This window comes from Opisthorchis viverrini, assembly GCF_000715545.1.
Source record: "Opisthorchis viverrini unplaced genomic scaffold opera_v5_106, whole genome shotgun sequence".
NCBI classification, from domain to species: Eukaryota; Metazoa; Platyhelminthes; class Trematoda; order Opisthorchiida; family Opisthorchiidae; genus Opisthorchis; species Opisthorchis viverrini.
The window spans coordinates 1,173,076-1,196,570 of NW_008751768.1; the positions used below are offsets into that span (position 1 = coordinate 1,173,076).

The window sequence follows — 23,495 nt, forward strand, 5'->3', positions numbered from 1 at the left end:
TCTTTGCTATACATTTATAGAAAAAGACTATCAGTCCCAACAAGAGTATCAAAGGATTATTATCTAACGTTTGCACAGAAATTTCATAAATTTTTCACGTGAAGCAATAAAAACAAAAAAAATTATGAGTGGAGAGTGCAGTTTGGGGAAGGCCATGCTGACCTTCCGTATAAAGCGCTTGAATCTCTGTTATTCTAATTAACTGATTAAGGTGAAGAAATAAACAGGGGATTTACTGAAGATAAAAGTTTTCTCAGCTGCTTACGGTTGACTCTTAAAATAACCTTGCGCCAATGACGCATTTGATAGAGTTTCTTTAGAAGGGGGTGGAAGCTTTTGTCTCAAGGGTGTCCACTGTTCGACTCAGCCGGAAATTCAGTTTGCCATCAAAGGAATGAAGACATCAGTGAGAAGTTTGAGTTTCTGGATTCACATAACGAGTGGTCTGACCTTGAATGTCGTGCTCCTCAAAGTTTACTTGCATAGACTGTTTAATTTTGTGGAGTAATTCATAACCTGAGGGAGTGACAAGCAAACGCGCGCAATTTAACAGGGACAGAGGATGAATGGTCACACATCACGTAACCATTAGACTAGAGCGACAGTTCGACAGAATCATCCATTAGTAGACCTGTTCCATCTCCTCTCAGGGTACCACACCGCCTTTACGGGGTATGTTAGTATATACGGGGATCCTAGTAATGAAAGTGATACCATAGCAACTAGACATTTTAGCTGTCCGTATTTTCCGTATATACGATGTATAGGACAGCTTGTTTTGTACACACAGTCTGCGTGCATCACCGGCTGCCATGGATACCAAAGAGTGAAAATGGAGATCTGCGTCAGAGGATAATTTATCACACTATGTAGCTGGCGCAATCACGTCAGTTTAATCTGATATCGATTAATCGGTCAAGATCTTCAAGACAACGACTAGGCTTGGAATAATCGCATACCTCGGTAACATTTCGTTCTGAAATTTCAGGGGTTCTCTACCTACAATCAGTCAGTCGCTTGCCATTGACAACCAGATCACTAACCAAACAGCGGTGATTTGAGTAACAAATGAAATTCGTCTGCTTTCTTTTTTTCAGGTCGATCAAAAAATACTGATCGCCAAGCGGCTGAAAATACTGGAGAGGAAGTGAAACAAACAGGTGACAAGTCCCGTTGTTTAGGCAGCGAACTGCAGCAGAAATCTCCACTGTTCACAAAGGAGAAAAGCAAAACTATGGGAAAGACAACTGCTTCAGTAGATTATAAGGCCCAGACCGAGCCCGGTGAGAAAAAGATTGCTGTCACTAAAGAATACTCAATCACCAAAGGCATTGCGAATACTCTGGACCCACATCCACGCGAAAAAATCCAAGCCATTATTCAGAACCTTTTGACCAAACACAAAGGACAGACGGGCCACGGTTTGGTAGCAGGATCTGGTTATGACGACACACATGTCAACCCTAACCAGAAAGTCCTCATTGAACAAGAAAAAGACCCAATACCTGCGCGACCCTTGTCGTCACCGTTGACTGGACGACCAGTGCTCCATACAAAGGCGGTATTTTTACTGGGAGAACAGGATGGGAAAGTGTCTGCTTCAAGTGCTGAATTAAATGGCCTCAGAACCTCCAGTGATACGCCTTCGCAAACCCAACCGCGTATGGCAGAACCACATTACGGATCTCCTTTCTTACGTCTTTCAATGACGAACCTTGCGCAACCAAGCTCCAAACAACGTCATACTTTTCTGACTGTACCCCGCAGAAATTTAACTAGCCAGAGGCCGACCCTTACTTTAGATAGACACCTCACTTCAGAGGCACAGAACCAGGCCAGGAGTGAGTCAGCCACGAATCTGGTGTTTTCCGAGGATAAAAAAGGTTTGGAAAACGGAAACGATAACCACCCCTTTGATGAGCATGATTTCGAACCGGTAAGCATACCAAAACCGTTACCTCGAAAGCGACGAAGTGTATGCTTTCAAACCGGTGACCCTTCAAAGCATATCGGGGACGCTTTTCTGGATTTGAATGATTGTCCCTCAAATGGTGTGGCAGAACCAAGATGCGTCACTAGTCTGGAGGCAAAGTTCCTTCCCCAGAGGACCATGTGCACCAATGATACCAAATTAATGACCGGTACCACTGTTTTGGGTCCATGTAACAACTTAGGCACTACAGATTATCTATCGAAGCTGAACGTGAATAGACGGAGGCAAATATCCCAGAATAAGCTAACGGTAAAAAACTCAATTATTCCACCTGCACACAAAGCCCTACAGCCTGAGCTAACGGGACATCCACTCAATCGAGCACTTCGGTCAACCTGTGCGAATACAGAAGAACCGATTTACGAAGGGTCCCACATATTTTTCAACGCAACTGACAGGAAAAGCAAGCAAGGTGTCTCAAACGGATTACTATCCAGGACTGCTATATCGACGCAGCCAATGACGGCAAATATGAACAATCTGACTGAATCTACGGTGAAACAGGTGAGTGATATTCCAGAATGTTCGGTCAGTTAAGCTTGGTTTCTCGCAGTGACATTTGTTTTAAAGTAGGGAGGACATTGAGATGAGCTGGTCATCGAGGGGTGGATCTTGAGATTGTCATTTGCAGCGCAACCTGCGTTGTGACACACAAGTATATAAGTTCAGATTGTTTAGGATATGACATCAGGATTAACAGGAGTAAACTGAGTGGTATATTCTATTACTATATTAATAGGTCTAATTAGACAACCTCTCTTAAGCTGGATAACCTTTGGCTAGTAACAATTTCTTCCATTTTTCGGTTGACAGAATCAACAGTCGAACAGAATATCAACTATTTCAAATCCCCAGTTCTTTAGAAAAACAAGAAATTTAGAGGAAAATGATATTTTCAATCAGAACAAAGGACGAATAAATTCTGATTCGAACACCGATGCTGCCAACGCAACGTTCAAAACTAGACCCAGCGTTGCTCAATACATTGCCTCGAGACCCCCAACGGTCACTCCACGGTCATCATCTGCCTTGGGATCGAGGTCTGGAAGAAGCGTATTAGATGGTTCGAACGCACAAGACTCAATTTTCCCAACGTTACACAAAAACTTGCCCCAGCAACAGCATGGTTCATTCGGACAATCATTTACTGAACTCATTGTACCTTTAAGCAAACGACTAACTGAAACGCTTCGTGCCGGACGGTCTAGGTCACGAAAAAACAGCGCGTCGAGTGCTGCGGATGAGAGGACTTCTTCTATGGTTACGACCACCGTAAATTCAAATGGCTTGGCATGGCATCCTCCTGTTGTCCGACCTCATTCGGCAGACAGGTTTAGTAACCACAGTGGACAAGATGGCTCAACGAATTTTGGATCTGGTTTTGTCGGGAATGAATACCCCAGACCGCTTTCCCGGAAAATGTACGGCGGAAGCTCCAACACGCTTTCCAATCCCCACGTTCCTCAAGGTTCCCGAAATCAAACACCAGTTCAGTTTTACCACACATTCCACAGGCAAGATAATTCGGGGAAGCCCGTAAATGAAAAACCGAAGCGTTGGAGATTTTAATGACTTTTCGTTCACACTACACTCGTCACCGTCTTCCGACACAACCTGTGTTACACAAGAAATTGCAGGGTAGATTCTTTTCTACATTACCGGATGCAACCGAGAAACTGCAAATCTGCAAGATTGCAGGTCTTTTTCCAACTTTTTTATTGTCTTTGGTCTTCTTTAGTTCACCGCCTCCGGCGAGGTGCCTTTTTTAATTTCCTGAATTTTTACACCAGAAGGAGTAAAATCACACGGACCTACTTGAACATCGCTAGGAGTGGCACCAACGGTATGCGTACACATTACTTTATAACCCGTAAGCACAACGCACCACAGACAAACACTACTATGTAAATTTGGAATTCGCTGGCAAACAACTGAAACACTTCAAAGATATGCTTACCCAAATGCAACCAGAGACACAAGTCTTCGGCATTTTGGGCAAGAACTTGCCCATTTTGTAAACCCCGTGATTTCCCTCCATTTTACTGAATTATATTAGTACTCTTTTCTGATGGCTTTCCCCCTACAAGAAAGTCAACTTTGATATGCAGTGTACAAACGGTAAAAATCTTGGAAAAATGAAAGTGTTCAGCAGACTGCATGGAAACTGCAACCACGACATATCACAGTGCACCTAATGGTGCTGGGGGACAGCACGAACCCTTGTTATACTTTCGAATGTCCGCATTCTTTCGAGATTTCCATCGTCTTTGAGTATGTATTCGTGTTTTTCACAACTCGCCAGTAGACCGCGAGTAGTGGACATGATATTTCTGTTGCTTGACTCAAAATAACATATCTTTCTGAGCGCTTTGATTTTTATGAATAATATCAGCTGCTCTTCATATTCGTGGCCAGCACAATGGTTAAGTTAATTTTCAAAATAAAGAATGATACTCACTACGAGTATTCTTCTTGTTTAGTTACCTACCTAGTATCAATCATGCAACTGTTCGCACTATTACTAAACGTTTGGTATATACGAGTATTCTTCTTGTTTAGTTACCTACCTAGTATCAATCATGCAACTGTTTGCATTATTACTTGAAAAGCAATCCAAATGTGATTAATATCAGGGAAGGTGTTTTTGTTATACACCAGAATCACTCCAAGTTAATTGAATTTTTGTATTCTGAAACGTCAAATGTCTGCTCACAATGCAAGCAATAATTACTCTGTCACCTATCTTTTGATGACATATCTACCTTTTTATCCTCTTGAAAAAACATGGCAAAGCAACCAACTACGCGATTCAAGTCAAATTATTTAGCTGAACTCTCGACTCGCATCATCGAAGGGGATACTTGAAAACGTTGTAAGCGAGGATGAATTTAAAACTCGGATCGAGAAAGCTAACGCCCTACCCTAGGATTAGGCTCATCAAGGCGCAGACGCTCCCTATTCCGCTACGGAAAGCCCAGGANTTACACGAAGTTCAGTCTCATTTCTTGCGAAATTCAGAACACAAGATTGGTGGAAACTTGGGGACTGTGCCTACTTGATGAGTCAAAAGCAGAGTGAAACAGGCTTCGGGTTATTGAGGAGTTTTCATTAACCTTATGTGTAGCGCTGTTTAATAAAATTAGACACCTTAGCCAGTGGTTATCCACTGCGAGCTCTAGCGCTTCACTGATAATTTGGTACGACGTACATCCCTGAAACTATCCGAACTTTTGCTACAAATGCGGCAAGTGCAGCCTAACTACGTACATATCTCTTTACAGACTTTAAGAACAGATACCACAACGGTATCTTTAACGACGTGCTATACACTGAGCCCAGATCTTTTAAACAGCTTATAATACCCAGAATGCAGCAGCAACTTGAACAATAAATGTAATCCAGAAGAGACATTTGATACAAGGAAACTTGGTGAGTGTACTTTCGGTCAGCGTTCACTCTCCCTCTAGAGCAAATGGATGCATCATATAAGGCCTGATGACAGATATGTATTGTACTACTGTCCAGCAAATCAGCACCCATATTCCGATCTTCCATGAGAAAAGCTATCACAACTGGCCTACTCATAAGTAGTTCGTGAACCTCACAGTTTTTCGTCATTCAGTTCATTCCTTAGATGTGAACGAATATGAAAGTAATGAGTAAATACTGGCCGAGGCTTAGCATCCACAAAGGATCTTCCTTCTCAGATCAGGATGACTGTAAATCATGGAAATTCCAACTAATATTTCGGCGCCTTCTACAGAGAGGAGAAATCTCCCTTAGCTGCTCTCATCTTCAAGAGGTATTAACGGAACTTCCCAAGCCTCGGAAACTGCCCTTACTAGCAGACCGACATGGAAATTCCAACTAATATTTCGGCGCCTTCTACAGAGAGGAGAAATCTCCCTTAGCTGCTCTCATCTTCAAGAGGTATTAACGGAACTTCCCAAGCCTCGGAAACTGCCCTTACTACTAAGCAGACCGACCATAGGTTAAAAAGCGAAAACCATAAAAACCAAGATCGCAATCTTCGAGGATGCTTATTTGTGAAAAACTTTGCAACGACATGTGGGATAAAGCGGGTAACAAACAAGGAAATCACTTCAGTGGAAAGTGAGTTTTAATAAACGGGGGATTGATACACACTGGGTCAACGTAGAAACAATACAACCAGAAAGGGCAATTATTCACAAGTTATCTACCTTTGGTTAATCCTCTGGTATATTCTGTTGTTAAGTCCCACCTGGAGGAGACCGTGTTTATTTACTGCCTCGAGTTTGGGAAAAGCTGCAAGTCGGTGGAAATGAGTAAGGAAGTGAAACCTAAGCCACTATAAAAGCCTGATGTTTTCCGTTTGGTTTTCTGGGATTTTGTTTTTGATTCCAGAACTTCATGAAAGTTCTGTGAATGACGTATGATCTTGCCGAGTGATGTTTTAGTGTGTGTTCTTTTCAAACATTTCCTAGTACTATACATAACATTACATACAAAAGAAAGTAAAATAGGGCTGAATTCTACAGTAATCGCCATTTAGATTAAGACGTATTGTCCTAGCATTCAGGCAGTATGAGAAATTCGTCAGGAGTAGTCCGGAAGAATCGGCTGGGGATTTTAGCAATAATAAGTCTATAGGGGTTGGAGAAAAAGGTCGAGAATAAAATCGGCAGGATGTAGCCATTTTCCTGCAGTCCTGCAGCATAGCACATTCTGACTGTTGAACACACCGAACCCCAAAGCTAAGTTTCATCACGGCATTCTGGCCATGTGACCTCAGCTGGTGATGAAAATTTTTCAATCCATTTGATCAGCATAGCAGATCACCGAACAACGGACTGTAGTTCGATCATTTCCGGCTACTGAGCTCAGCATTTTGTTGAAATTACCGGAGGGCTGAGATTTGTGCAGAAATAGATAAATCACTGGACGATGATAGCCGTCTTCCCCTAAGGTTTTGAAAACAGGCCTCGTGGTCTGCAATCTGAAGGAAAAGAAGGTTTTCTATGACCTCCATTGCTCTCATCTTTGACAAATCTCCCCATGACTCTCACTGTAACAATTGTCGGGTGCGTCATATCTCGGGCGCATCTAACCAGCTGACCCTCATCACTTCGGAAGAACGGGCTGATTTCCTTCAATGTTTTTGAAGATCCGGAAACTCCACCACACATGCTGTAGGAAAACGGCTAGCGGACACTTGGATTTCGGAGTGACTATGGACTCAGTTGACTGGAGTGGTTGGATCTCTGTGAATTGTGTTTGAATAAACAAAGGATCACACGATAAAATGCATTAAAAGTCAAAATATGTACTGTTGTACAGTCTATTTTTCTTGACAGATAACATCAGCTCAAGTGAATTTGAACTCCAATGAAATCACGTCATCGATATGTTTTCACGAAAAAACGCATCAGTTTAGGATTGGAAAAAATGATGTTGATCTCTTCTCCTGTCGAAGAGATGTAAGCTATTCTAACCGTCTATTAGCTTCTGTGCGCAATTTATGCTTTCCCGCTACAAAGTGGGGAACCCTGATTCATGGCTTGATGGAAATTGATCCTACTGACAACCCTACTGGATACAAGTTAAAAATAGTCGATAGCCTAGTCTAGTTAAGAAGCAGGAGAATTGATCTCATTGCGAACATCGAGTGCCCGTGATAAACAATTAGTACAATGATGCTGGAGCCGAATCTATTTGAAGGATGGGTTGAAAACCACTGTAAGCCCTCTACAAAACAGAGCTCCTTTGTTTAAGTGACGTGTACGGAAATGCGCGTTGCGAACTTTGAGTCCACTCGGTAGTAGGAAAGTGTTCCTCATATTCGCGTTCGTTAGCAAAGTGTTCATCGGGTTCATCACCAAGGTATGTTAAGTGCAAAAAAGGATGCTTGAATGGAGTGATACTGTCACATCATTTGCCTTTTCATTTTGTTTTTCGTATGCCATCCAAATGCTTTGTACGTCACGGCTTTAACATGCATGCTGAGAACGGATGGAGAGAAAATGATTTGGAAAGAAAGTGATATGACGTGCGAATACAAGAAGGTCCTACGGAACAGACCACCTTTGTTTGATCGTGAGTTCCTTGTTGGTGCCTGAAAAGCCCTGATTGACGCTAGTTGCAGAAACTAAAAGTGTGGCTCAAAATTGGGGCCTATAAAGCGAGTGGCCCAGAACCTGCGGTCACGGTCACCTTATTCGGTGAAAAACTGCATATGTGGTAATGTGTGCTCCTAAACATAAGGTGCTTCTAGAAAGTTGTCCTGTTTTCATGTAAGCTGAGTCCAGATTTGTTTGGATTCCTGGAACTGACAGGGTTATATAGTTGAGTTTTATGGACAAGGAATGATAATAAAGGAGTAGCGGCTTTGCCAACGTTTATTTCGAGTCCTAATAAACTAAATTCTCATGAATAGCCAAACAGTCTATTTAAATAGTTCCCCACATGTGAAGATGTATTCAGATCCCAAAAAGCTAAGTCTTGTGAGGCGTGTTGCTCATCCAATAATAAAAACTAGTAGGACCTCCATGAAGGAAGTTTCTTGGATACAAATTCAACTTTGATAAATTGCGATGAAGCTTTGCTACCACGTTACTTTAGTAGGTATCCTTGGTATTTTTCTTCTTGGTTGGCCTACATGCTCTCCTTGAGTACGTTGGCGATCTTCCACCTGGACCTGATCGTAAATGAGATAAATCAAGTAACAATTCAGTTAACAAGAAGACGACGAAAAATGTTCAAGAGCACCTAGCAACCTCGAAATAAGACTTTTATTACAGCTAAATTGTGTGCTCCCCTCTGGATTTCAGTGAAGCTAGTTTTTGACGCCATAAATGACTCATGTCATCATATCATGACCACGCTTTGGTAGCTTGCTGATTGCCTTTGTCTGCTATAGGTCAACTGTAGCTGATTGGGCATCTGAGGTATACATAGCAAGCAACAGTTTGAAGCCCTTCAACTTGATGTTTGAAGTTTGCAGTATAAGACTACATATCGTGGGGTAACGTTTTGCGATTCGAAAGCAAAAAACATGCCAAAACAATGGACTTCTTCAGACAGCCTAACTAGAGTACATTATTGGCACTCCTGACAGTCTGACGAAGTGGTGCCATCAGCGCAGCCAATTATTCACCCCTCTGTCTTATCAGAAACGTTTTGAAGCCAACGCTTACCCGGCGGATTTCTTTTTGTTCCGTATGTGACTTCGATAAGACTCCACTTGAGAAAAAACGTATCAAATTAGACATATTTGAGGGTAGCATAGTCTTTCGCCTAATATGACCATGGGATTCAGAACAAAAAAAGTATACTCGACCTTTTCATAAAGGACACTACTCACTAGGTTGCTGAAAACTCTTCGACAGCCCATGAACGGTTTCACCCTTTTTGGGGCTCATCAGGTAAGCGCAGTCCTCGAGTTTCCGTCAAACTTATGTTCTACTTGAATCCTTCCTTTATGAAAATATACTGCGATATCTCGAATATCGTGCCAAATGAATCATGGGGCGGCCTGTGTGCAGCACATTCAGTTGCAGAATATCGTTAACGAGAGATTCAGTTGAGTCACTCGTGAAAACCATATTGATTTGCAAATGAGTGCATTTCTCGAATACTCGACCCTGTTTATGCGTCATAACTAGGGCGAACTGGACCAATGACCGTCTTTAGCTTTTCAGCCTATCTATCTATCTATCTATCTATCTATCTATCTATCTATCTATCTATCTATCTATCTATCTATCTATCTATCTATCTATCTATCTATCTATCTATCTATCTATCTATCTATCTATCTATCTATCTATCTATCTATCTATCTATCTATCTATCTATCTATCTATCTATCTATCTATCTATCTATCTATCTATCTATCTATCTATCTATCTATCTATCTATCTATCTATCTATCTATCTATCTATCTATCTATCTATCTATCTATCTATCTATCTATCTATCTATCTATCTATCTATCTATCTATCTATCTATCTATCTATCTATCTATCTATCTATCTATCTATCTATCTATCTATCTATCTATCTATCTATCTATCTATCTATCTATCTATCTATCTATCTATCTATCTATCTATCTATCTATCTATCTATCTATCTATCTATCTATCTATCTATCTATCTATCTATCTATCTATCTATCTATCTATCTATCTATCTATCTATCTATCTATCTATCTATCTATCTATCTATCTATCTATCTATCTATCTATCTATCTATCTATCTATCTATCTATCTATCTATCTATCTATCTATCTATCTATCTATCTATCTATCTATCTATCTATCTATCTATCTATCTATCTATCTATCTATCTATCTATCTATCTATCTATCTATCTATCTATCTATCTATCTATCTATCTATCTATCTATCTATCTATCTATCTATCTATCTATCTATCTATCTATCTATCTATCTATCTATCTATCTGTCAATCTATTTATCTATGTCTATCTATCCATCTACTTCACAGTTAGCTCAATCAAGTTAACCAAACGATCAAAACTTTGAATGTTACTGCAGGCAACATAAGAGCACAGAAAATAGAATGAAGGTAATCTCTTCAAGATTAAAAATAGTAACTATTAAGATGGGTAATAGTTGAGGGCTTTCGGAACCGTTGGGGTTCCAAGGAAATCAAAGTACAATGAATCTAAAGAATACAGAAAGCTGATGGAACAGAATTACGGCGACATTTCACCAATCTTCGGCTTACGCACTATACCATACAATACCTTATTATTTCAGTCTCCTCGCTTTGGTGGATTAGTTCACAATGTTCCATCATTTTGGAAATTTGGTTACCCCGGAGATGACATTCATCTAGTACGCCAGATTTGTCATCCCCAAGCGCGCGTTCCACTTCATACACAGCACAACCTACAGATTTGTCTCTAATTGTGTCCACATAGATGACTATTGTTCCCACCTCCAATTCATCGCTTTTCACTTGTTTATTTCATAGGCGGCGTTTTAGAGCAAAAAACTGCAAATTTCGGGAGTTCAACCAGTTTCCTACTTTTGGATAGTTATTATTCTCTACGCTCGTACGCCTCTGAAGCTTCGGCATGGATTGTTGAAGTTTCGTGGCCTAATTCCTCACGTCATTTTGGTCCAGCTTTGGCAAAGAGACCAGGAGGTAGAGCCATTGCGAGATTCACTTATGTACAACTATAGTTCATATTGGGCTACAAGTATCAGATGTGAGAATCCGAGAACAATTAACCGACAATAAATTAAATACACTTGTTGGCTAAAAAAGCGCTAAAAACTGCCAACAAGATACAGAAAAAAGACATCGTTTGAACGTAATGTGGTGTGCCGCAAAGTATTATTTGTGAACCGGTGGATATTCCAAGTTGTGAATTTTTTTCAGAGATGATTCAAAAGACTACAAAATTAGAGACTTCCGTTATCTTATACAGAACATCTTGATACACACTCCTGATATTTCTTCATGCAAGAAAAAGTGGTTACTTCATTGACGAAGGGCACTCAGTTACACACGGTGTTGTTACCTTATGGCACCATGAACGGTGTCATATATGGGAGTTATCAGCCACCTTATAAGAAGCGCGTCTTGTCAAGATGCATCATGCGTTTAGGCACACTGTTACTCAGTTGGTCGGTCCAAAAACCAGGAATCAATCCATTCAACCGTCCAACCATTGATCAATCCGGATATCCACCAACCTGTTCATTCATTTATGCGTACATCTACGCACTCGTTGATTCATTAATTCGTTAGTTCAACCATTATCCCATCGATCGGCTCATTCATCTATTTGTTTATTCATCCACTGATTCATTCAGTCGTTCATTCATTCATCCCTTCATCAATTTCTTTGTACGTCCGTTGAGTTAGTCAGCCAACCAGTCAATCATTCATTTACTGTCAGTCAGTCACCCAGGTAACCTTGTCACCAATATGTCTCTTATTCACTCAGTTGGTCAGTCGGATTGACGGAATTTCAACCCTTAAACATATGCTGATCAAATATCGGCGTAGTAAGTCCAACAAACAGACTCTTGCATCTCCCAAGTAGATTCTCGATAATACGTGACTTCGCCGCACGTGAGTTTAAACTTTAAATATCGACCAGTTAGTACGTGTGTGCTAGCTGGACAGATTCCGATTGAGAAAACCCAGCTGCGACTACGCTCGAAAATGAAGTCCTCAAAAACAAGCCATGAAAATTACTCACTTCTTAGACAAGCAAACACGAATAACTCTTACGTAACTAATTTTGCTGATATGTTACACGTCCTTCCACCAATTCACAAGTTGCGACGCTCGATCCAGCGATTTCACAAGCAGGCATCTCCACTAACACACCAGCAGCAGTTGAACAAACGATTTGCTGAGCACTGGGAGAGACAATTAAACAAATTCTTGAAAGACCTGAATATATCTGATTCATCAAACGGGTCTATATCTGCGGTGGGAGCTGAGAAATACCTGGACGACCAGGATGAAAACCCATTTGCTTTGAGCGGACTACATAAACTGGATGCATCTTCCCACACTATGAATAAAGAGCTACCTGATTCTGCCCAAAACCTAAGCCTTCTGCTTAATTCCATTGATCAACGCGCTGCAAAATCAGAGATGACAAATTGGAAATCACATGGCACTCTCCGGTCTTTTAGCCCAATGACGGACACAGCAATACCAAACTGTTTGCAACCGCAAACAATTGAACAATTGGTAAACGATCTGGAGCCTTTGGATAGGAAAAATTCTTCCCGAATATCCAAGGTAGTTCATGAAACTCAAGCTCAGAGAAAGCTATGTAGAGAGTTACGGCAGACCCGTAAATCTTCCCCACGAAAACCGAAATACCTAGCGGATAGTGGCGAAAGATTCCCAAAACCACAAGTCGAGCACGTTTTGGCGTTGCTGAAACCAAAGAAAAGGAATCAAATTCATTTTCCTTTGGACCCTACTGATGAAAATATCGGGGGGCAGAATGCTTCTAACGTTGGCACGCTCTCTCACAGACAGAGTTCTTCTGAGGAAGAAGCCTTCGGGTCAACCGTTCGTCGGTCTCCATCCACCGTTGGATTTGAAGCCGTTCGTGATAGAAGACAGTCGTTATTTGCACTGCAGCAGCTGCGACTGGCCAACCAACGGAGACTTGAATCAGAGTGGGAGACGGAACTCTGTCAAGCGAGTGGTGCCAGAAAATTTAGAGTTTTGTACTATACCTATAGGGTGGGTAAGCACGAAGTTTGCTCACTGTGTGTTTGTTTGATAGTATCCTAGAAAAGCCCTTCAAGCTTATATTAATCCACTGTGTCTTCAGTGTTTTACGATTTTGTTGTTGCTCATCAGAATCACTTTTCGTGTCATCGTCACGAACCGCAACGCTCGTGTTAGCTACTTGTGTTCGACAATTTCAAGTCGAAAATAGTCCTTGTGTTGTGTAGGCAAACTGAATTAAGTGCACGCACTCAATCACCAGGATTTTGGCGAGAAAAGGAAGCTGTTCTATATGAAGACAAAACACAAACTAACAGGATGAAGACGGATTCCAACTTTTCTCAGTAGGAAAAAGATATGTACTCTTCAGTTTATCTCTTGCTGAAAAAGTTCCTCATTCGTGGATCCGGTGCGAACGAAAGAACGGAATATAGGGGTGGAACGAAACGCGACAGTATCCTTGAGGAACAGCTGCATAACATTACGACAACTTCACCATGGACACTGCCGTAGTGTCATGCTTCAAACGTGTGAATTCAACGGATTACTTGAAAATGACATCACTGGGTACAGAACAATACAGCAGTAAAAGTGAACTGGAACGAACTAGCCGGAATTTCATCACTGTAGTGGCGATGAATGCTTTCTAGAATGTCCAGATGTTGACATTAATTCCTTTAGGCAAACAAAGCCTGTGAAAAGCCAACCGGGATCAGATTTCATAGAAAGGTTAGGTGGATCACAGAGGATGCTAGCGTAGGTTCATCACACTGGAAATGGTAGCAGTCACAGGGGCTCCTGTTTGTGAAACAGGAACTACAAGTGAAGCTTTCTTCTACTTTATTGGTGCTGCCGGCTGAACTAAAAATCTAGTTAACCAAAGTCTCCACCGATTATGTAGGTCGTTTAGTTTTGTGTGAACTCAGATCTAAAGCTCACTTAACTTGTAAGACTGCACATACATATAGTCATTATTAAACAGCTTTGGTTTGTTAATTAGTTTGCAGCAGGTATTCCATTTCTGTAAAGGGCATATAGAAAAAATGCAGACTTGTGTATCTAAATACATTCAGGAATTCACGGGACTTAGCAATACTAACAGATGATTGCGCACACCACAAGTGGTATGTTATACACCACTTAAATGTTTACACCGAGAGATCCAGCAATGCAATTTTATTTCAAGACCTTTACCAAGTTGAGTTTCCTAGTTTGTGTTTGGTAAGGAAGGTAGAAATTGCTGACCCGCTTATTTGTCCAGCGTCATCTTTATCATCATCATTACCAAATATTGGAGGAAAATGTCTTAATAGAGAGTGGACCAAAATGGTCCAAATGGTTGTACAAAATGTTCATTTTCCCCACACAGAATTCCTTGTACTACCGATGTGACCGTTCAAACTTACTCAAGTCATAAGTTAGCGGTGAAGCTGCCGTCGCATGCTCATTCAGTTTGTTACAAGATATTTTGCCTAGCCAATTCTATTACTGACGGAAGTGTCGATCTACTGGTGAAAGTCTGACCGGGCAGAGTTGCCTCGAAAATATCTTACACTCCGCCGAGTGTCAATACGAGGGCATGTTATGTACAGGCAAACTACAGAGCTTTTGCTTGTGTGGTTTTAAAAAAAACCGTTGCATCCCCTATCAAATGACATGCATCACAGTGTTGCCTAAAGCTAGTAGGATACTGTCTATAAGGAATGTGAAACCCGTGAGTTCGGTGACGACTTACCAAAGTAGGCCCTGAAGTAGCAGTTGACTGCGTATCAGATGAAAATTGTGAAATTTGCCCTCGTCTTGAACCGAAGAATATTTGTTTGTCATATATAAGGGGGTGCATTTCAGTACATTACAATGGTGCGATTTAATGAAATGCTGATCCAGCTGCTCCTATCTACATTACACTCTTGATTCCTTATCTAGCTTTAGATTGATAGCAGACTACTCGGTTATGACGAAATAAAAGACCACGGTGATAGTGAAGGGTAGACCTTAATATCTTTGCAAAAATCTGTCATTCACCCTGGTTTTAGTTCGTCGAACTGACAATACGGGTGTTGCTCAGACATCGTGGTTTGCTGAATATGGTGAGATACTCAAGATATTGCTCGTACTCCCAACCATCAGCTCCGACCGAAGTGCAGCCCATCTCCTGCCCGCTTCTCCAAGCAACTTTAAAGAGTTTCATGTTCATTGGCCCCCAACTGAAATCCAATCAAAACCAAGTAACCTGCATATCAGATCCGCCGTTGTACGGTACTCAACTACCGTTTTACATGAGGTCCCTGCGGATTGGTCCAAAACCGACTGCATTCAATAAGCAAATCGAATCTGGAGGGAAGAGAACAGGATCCCGGTCACCATCACTTTGGAGATCTAGGTTTATTAGTCGAACAGCAAATGTGAAGATGAGAACAAAAAAAAGAGCCTGGAGTTCGGCAATCATTCCGCAGCGCTTGTTATCTGATGCTGTGCTTGAAGACAGGAAAGAGCTTCTTGTTAAACTAAGAATAACCTTACAGCAGATTATTGCATCCGTCACGCGGAATGTAATAGGAGATAATGATTTCCACAATATACGGAAGGTAAGATGAAGTTGCACAAACGCTGCTCTCCATTCCCACTCGGTATTATAACAAGTTAGAGCTTAGTTGGTCTGAATACTGCACACATACGTCCCAGTTTGCTGGTTTTAGGGATTTCTTCATTTAATCATGGCCAGTGTTTTGTTTTAATAGCGACGGTAACTTTGGTCATGACTGACGACAAACTCTTTGGTGACAGAAATTAACAGTAAGCCATATGTATGATTATGTTGCTACCAAAAAACTTTTACAGCATATTTATACACTCACCTACATGTTTGATAATGCAGTGTGCAGTTGAGTATGCTTAGATAGTTAAGTCACAAGGTTATCTTAATGTTATGCAACATGGCCAATGGAAAATGTGCCCTCCATGTACCTTTTTAACTTGGAGCGCTACCATGTTTCCAAAGTTAGACGTTTGTGGTTGCTCGGGTGCTACTTATACACCGTTGGGAAGACAGCTCTTCCTGGCTACTTTTATGAGCGAACCCTTGTTCATTCCCTACTGGAACCTGCTAGACCTAAGAGTTCGAGAGTGAAACCACCAATCACCTTGCAGTTTATGCTCTATCCACTATGTCACTGATTATGAGTGTTTTCTGAGACAGTTCGAGTTAAGCATGTATCAGGACAGCCTCGAAAGTGTCATGTTCGGGTTTCTGGTGATAATATAACAAAAGTCGTCTACCGAGCATTCAGTATCCCGCTAGAAGTAGGGATCAACGCGCAACGGATGAGAATTTCACATGACTGAAAGACTTGAGGGAATAGGGTGAACCTGATCATCTTACATTCACCTTATTGACTGGGGGCAAGACAGTTACTGTTCTTTAACAAGATAAATGAATTTTTGTGCGCATTTTGTGGGACGTTAGCGGTACGTATAACATAAGGGGGGATTTCCGAGACCCAAACGCTCAGATTCCCGATGAAGAATTTCTTGGAAACTCAGTAGCCAGATACAGGTAATACACATCTCATGAAAGTACGGTGGAGGTGATTTATATTCCGCAGTAGTTAGCTAATCAGCCATATATTTAAACTAACCTACGGTGTCTTGGATGACTTGAAAATAACGCCATTGAGATGGACTTTCGCTGAACTTTGATACACTTCAGTTCCAGTTGCTGAGCCTTCTAACAAACATAGTTCGAGACCGCTGTCGAGATCTTTATCAAGTGAGCCACTCATGCGATGCTTGTCTATGTCGGAGCAACCAGCTAAACAATCGGGAGGCCACGTTGCTGGAACAGATTCAAGATTCGGCCTGCTACACAATCGCCGTTTACACATACGCTATTGAGAAACGGGAGCAGGGGATGATGGTATCGAGTCAGATGCTTCGCGACCCTACACAGGATACGATGATCACTCACAGTTACGAGAAGGAAAATTTTGTCGTCATTGTGGTGGTTTACTTGATTCGAAAATATGTGTTCTTCAGCAATGGTGCGCGCAAGTTTCCGAATTACGCCAATTTGAATACGCTTTATAATTAGTAAGTCTTACTACTGAATCCAAATTAGCATCATGATGATTCCCCAGTCATTTGCACAATCCATCCATGTACCGTTGATCTCCACTTGTTTTGTTCGTAGACGCTATTTACGCAAAGGCCGGCCCTTCAGACAATGGTATAGTGGCATGTGTGTGCATGTACGAATGTGCGCAGTTGAGCAACTTACACGTTTTCGTGCCCCGTTTACTGATCTTGCCCTTACTTGTTCCGTCGTGATTTCTGTGGAACCTCCAATCAGAGTCATGAAACTGTCCTCGGAAGGAACGACCACAACCCCTATGAGCCAACATGCCCCGTTTACTGATCTTGCCCTTACTTGTTCCGTCGTGATTTCTGTGGAACCTCCAATCAGAGTCATGAAACTGTCCTCGGAAGGAACGACCACAACCCCTATTACCGAGCCAACATTCCGCTCATCGTTGTTCGATGTGCGGACCTTGGCATTGAGCTGCGCCAGTCAGTGACGGACCTGTGCACTTGTTGGTGCCACGTGTTGTGTTACTAGTACCATAGACTTTCGAAACCAATTTATCTTCCCGATATTCGCGATCATCAAACGTACGCATGACGCAGGATAACGTACCGGTAACGTCATCACTTTCCATACGAATCAGCTTTGACTTACTTATCTTTTGCTTCCTATTCGTCGTCCATGCAATCTCTCACATATCCAGCGGATTTGTTTTCCCAACGTCAATAGTTAGTCTTTTGTCGGAACTAAGTGAAACGTATTTAGCAACATTGTAACATTCTTCTGTTTTTGAAAACCACTGACGTAGAACACACTTACAGATCCAAAATACATTGAAAACAAACAGCATGACAAGTAGGATAATTCACAAGAAAGGGGTGGTCCAAAACTAATACCAAATTAGATATGTGGTGAAAAACACAAAGAATTTTCTTGGATTAATCGCCACTAGGACGTCAAGGGTCAGGATTCACCGTATGATTTTGCGTCAGAAACTTGAAAGCCTGGCTGAAGTCAAATGAAAGACTTCTGGTTCGGACGTTTATGGATTAATTATGTTTGATTGATATATTAGCGGTTGTTTTCTAATGGTACGTATCATTTATTTTGAAGTGTGATCAACTGTTCGAAATCAGTACACCTACGTGTAAAGTACTGGATGACACTCGTAATAGAAATCTCTGATGCTATGTTACAAGTGAAGAGAACTCAGCCAGTTTAGACTGAAGAGAATTGTGCGAGTTGAAGTTGCGCGGCAAAGTGCAATCTGGAGCTGCAGTAAGGCTCCCCACGTTTGCAAACAAATGGATCTTATTAAACAAAAGTCACTGGCTGGCAGATTGCCCCGCTGGCGTTCTGGAAAGCACTTCCGCTCTCAGTTTGATTTTTCGGTCTTCCCCCGATTTTTTCTCAAATGAATGTCTACACCAGATGGTCAATACCGCATACTGGATGATACAGGTTATCTTAATCATTCCAAGCATAAAACGCCCTGAATGACTTCTATCCGAGTTTGAGATGGATCCGGATGATTTGGACGGGTATATCAGTGCACACCGGTCCTCTGAAGAACAGGTCACCCAAATATGCGGGAGGAACTTGCAAAATGGGCTAGAATACGGTCTAGTATAACATTACACAAACAAGACAGGCCTTCACCAAAGTATATCTGACCTTCCGTCAGGAGAGCCGGGGACACCAGTCATCAGGTTGTCTGCTGAATTATTTTTGTGTATCGGTGGATGGCTGTCTTTAATCGTCTCACCGTGACCACCGACAGAGTAGTCAGTGGCACCACGCTAGATGTGATGCCAAGTGCACTGGGTCTTTAAGGCAGATGCTCAGGAAATGGTCATCCTGGCTGAACAGAGGGATAAATGACATCTCAGGCGTTACCTTCGGTCAAAACAGTCATTTTAGATGCGCGGTACTGTCTTTCCGCTAAAGAAGGAATAGGCTAATAAAAGGCAGCCCTATTCCTTTACTCCGCTCAGACGCCAAACTGGCCATGGCAGAAGTCAAATTATATAATTGCAGTCAAAATAAAAAGTTCAACAAATAAATCTCCAAGGCAGTGTGTAGCCAGCCTAAATCCCGTTACCTTGAGTCTAGGCAATCACACCGTCCTCTATAATGAGTATCCGGAAAGCAGTATAGTTGCTCACACCATCCTTTCCGTCCTGCAGTCCGTGAAAATTCAGAACCCTGCTTGACCGAAATGGTAACACGGTTGTTTTTATTGCAAGGCTCGCCACCATGGTTGCCACGGCTCAGAACAAAACAACACTGATTAATCAAGAAAGTCTCGGGGAAGCTGATGTTGAGCGCACCTTATTTGTGTTGGTTATTCAATAGTGGAGGAACTGCATCACATCGCTTTTTTTATCCTGTCGTCGCTCTAGAACACCATGAATTCAGTCCACACCCTAATTCAGTGCGGCTGAGGTTGACTCACCCAAGCCGTGTAATCATAGTGAGTGCACATATCCTAACGCTGAGCTCAATAGGTGACAAATAGGAGTTCTACACCGAATGTGATAGCCCCCTCATTAAAGTCAAAATAGCCACAAATTTCTGTTTCTGAGAAATTTAGTGAACGCGTCCATTCATTTTACTTCCTGGGACCATAACTCCTAATGCCTGGACTGTAAACGCCAAACATAGCCGTACCGTTGTTGCTTGTTGCATTGGAGTGATTGGCTACCGGCAAAAAGAGTGACGTGCGAAGTTGCTAAGAGTGATTCTTAGGGGTCAGTACCAAATAGAAAACACACAAAAAGACTGAACACGAGCCTAGATCCGCCGTTGAGTTCATAACAACGCTGGAAGTGACTTATAAAGACCAGTCATATGGACCAGGTCAAGTCAAACCATAACCACGTACGAAGGGCCATGCGGTTATATCCTTGATTTGGCATATTAGGAAGGTAAGTTAACACACTGCTGGAATTGGACCCCTTTGGGGTTAGAAGTTAGGTTGTTTCAAACTGTCTTCACAAGAAACTGACCTTGAAACCTTATATATCCAGGAGTGTTAGCAGCAAAGCAACGCTAAAGATGAAATTCAAAGCCACTACTCTGTAGACTGAGCTGCACTATGGCTAGATGGTACTAACCATGTTTGCCTGTTCTATTCCATGTGCGCTGCGGGTGACCGGGTGGCCATTTGAATGCACTGTGGGATTCAGCTTCCAGTCGTCTTCACTTGCACCGTCAATGACGAGTCACAAGCTGAGCATGTTGGTAGCTTTGGTGCTGATCGATCTGCGGTATTTTCCTCATAAGAATCAGTACGGACACAGAAACGTTCTGAATAGTATTTACAAACCAGCCAGACTGTGCTATTTTGGACGACAAATAACCTAAGACGATTCATAAAGCGGTCCATGTGACCAGGACCGCACGGCTAAAATAGGGAATCCTCACCAAAACGATGACTCTTAAGCGTGCTGAAGAAAACCGGCCGCCACAAAACCTTCATGCGTTTATCGTCACTAAGTGAACGTGTTTCAGCGCTAACTGGATAAAAATGCATCCAAAACCCCTTAACCGATTTTTCCAAGTTGTAAGCCAAAAATGTTGGGTGAAAATCCGAAATTTTGTCGAGTTTCTACATTGGAAAATTCAATAATTGGTGTGTTGAAAGTGGCCTGGAAATTTAGGTATTTAGCAAAATTACGGACGGAATTCAAAACACTCACAATAACATGACAGGCATTGTCGAAGCAAAGACATAACCTGTCTCCCTGTTGCATCCACTCGTCTGTTGTTCTAGTTACAGTGATAGACTTGAGTTATGGGCATTCGAAGCTAACGGACTCAGAAAAGCTGAGAAAATAAGATTATATACTTTTAATTCATATATTATCATGTATAAATATATAAATACGTATATTTATAAAAAAATATTTGTATTTTGCGTTTGTATTTATAACTATATATTTATCTTCAACATTGTTGTTGACCCTCATCACATTTAATTTCAGTTGGCTGGAAGATAAGGTATCCTGGGTGGATTGTCAATCGGAGGAGAACGACTAAAATGTATAACAGACAAAATACGGTGTTTTGTGGACATATTTTCGGAACGTTTTTATGCAGAAAACGAAGACCTCTCCGAGAACAACATGAATTCATGAACCAAATCTGAGTGTTTTCAATCTATCACATCTTTCACTCAAAATTTATGCTTGTATGCCAATGTATAAGGAGCATTCAGCGCTCCTTTCAATTAATCTGTAAACAGGGTTGACCAATACACTAAATAAGATATTACCGTGTATTCTTTTCTAGTCAAAAAGAGTTGAACATAAACGGGTTGCCAGCTTTCTCAGTTAATCCTTCTCGGTGTAGACGTATAGGGATGGTTCGTCTGCGTGAGCAGCCACCATAGAGAAGCCACCTCTCCTGAAAAGGATATCTTATTAAGGGGAAAACCGCTTATCTCCTGGAGCTTCATTAAGCGCACTTTTAGCACCGTCACGGACAGCGGACCGTCAGCTATGCAAAAGCTCTCCATATGGGTCGGAAACTAGTGCGCGTCGATATAAACCAAAGTTTCGGGTTTTCATACAGCTGACGTAATTTAGTGTTTCGCTTATTACACGGACTGGTTACTTAGAAAGAACTCCTCCTCGTGTTAACCAAATAGCTTTGCCGTCAATTATCTGTTTTCAAGGAAACAATCCCCTCTTGTGAATCGTGACCTGAAACCATGAGATGCTCTTTCTAGTAAGGGCCTGATCGGTGCTACCGCCGTCGGTGCAAATCTGTTTGGCACAGAAATGTATCTGGTAGGTAACATACCTTCAGCTTATTAACCATATAGAACGAATATTGAAGAGCCTGGGCCCGGGTTTCGTTAAACAAGTTGAGCACCACTTGGTGTATAATGCAGCAAAACATGAGGGGAAAACTAGTTGTGTACATGCGAGAAGAGAAAAAATCTGTCAACCAAGGTCATCTGTGACTGACATACCATTGACACCCGTGGTACCTCCAACTTCAACATTACTTAGACATTCAATTCATGAAATTATTACATATTCGTCCAGATAGTTGCTAGATTTCTGCGCAGTGAAGTGTTCGAATGTATTAAGGCTTAGAATACTCAAGACGGTAATCCACTGTTTTCGGACATATCTTTGGGGTTTCGAACTGGCTGAGAGCACTATGTAGTCTATGCGCAGTGCTATCAGTCAGCCATGTGATGTCTTCTGAAATTCTTCGCCCAAAAGACCCACGTCCTAACAGATACGGACAAGGTTCGCTAAATCCTGATGACCGCTATTTGGTGACTGATAAGAAGGTTACGCAAACTGTCTTTTCGGAAGATATAGTTGGGAGCAATTGAGGCGAACTTGTCAGTAAAATGAAGCCTGCTCTCAGCGGATCGGACGACAGTCCAAGAATTTCGACCAAAGTCATTTGATGCACTACTCAAACGATATTCAAAACTGCTGCATTCTGTGACGCTTACTACTATAATAAAACAAAGGTCTCAAAGACGGCTGTGATCGGGCTCGAAAGTTTGTTACGAGATGACACTCAGTAGAGGACTGATTGCCTGAACCGGTTCAATGCCGCAATAATCAACAATGATTCCGTTACCTTATCTGGGTTAAATAAGAATCAGACTGGTGCACTAAGGCTTGGTGAGCCTGACGTGACCCTTATGCCATGTCGGTTCCTTCAGTACAGGATATTCCCTCACCTTCAATCACACAAACACCCAACATTAACGCCGCCTCTGTTCATCTTCCACCATTCTAGTACCACGACCCATTCATCTGGCCCACACAAGTTCAAGCTGAGTTTGCCCTTCGTAGTGTAACGCAAGAGCATACAATGTATTACCATGTGCTTGCAGTACTCCCTCCCGAATTCGCAGACGATTTACGCGACATATTAATGGACCCTGACGGCACCAAGCCTTAGTACACTAGTTGTGACGAAATTAGGTTGATTATCAGAAGGTAACAAGCACTAACAAACGTCTGTCTTACTAGAATGTGATGAATACAATAGTTAGGTGCACTTGATAAAAATAGATACAATGTGAAAAGTGGAATAAGCCAAAAAGTGACTTATCGTTTGAGGACACTTGTTGAGAGTTCCTGAGTGAAGTTCCGGGCGCGGGACGTGTCTTCTCTGCAGTATAGCTGCTACACGTGTTCCGTAGTTGTCAGTGTAGA

At 41.8% G+C, this 23,495-nt stretch overlaps 2 protein-coding genes across 2 annotated transcripts in view; both read left to right on the plus strand.

The window, feature by feature from the left end:
* The window catches only part of T265_05771 (hypothetical protein), a gene marked incomplete at both ends in the record, with an annotated part of 29,577 nt that extends 25,105 nt beyond the window's left edge, over positions 1–4,472 (plus strand). The window contains 2 exons of the mRNA XM_009170851.1: positions 1,098–2,497; positions 2,807–4,472. Coding sequence (XP_009169115.1) covers positions 1,098–2,497; positions 2,807–3,562 — 2,156 coding nt within the window. The remainder of the gene's footprint in view (positions 1–1,097; positions 2,498–2,806) is intronic.
* A 7,648-nt stretch (positions 4,473–12,120) lies between these two features.
* T265_05772 (hypothetical protein) lies at positions 12,121–21,570 on the plus strand (the record flags this gene model as incomplete). The annotated part of the gene is made up of 4 exons (XM_009170852.1): positions 12,121–13,232; positions 15,257–15,808; positions 16,930–17,309; positions 21,288–21,570. The coding sequence occupies 4 exons, from the start codon at positions 12,186–12,188 to the stop codon at positions 21,340–21,342; spliced, it is 2,034 nt and encodes a 677-aa protein (XP_009169116.1).
* Between the last annotated feature and the right edge of the window lie 1,925 nt (positions 21,571–23,495).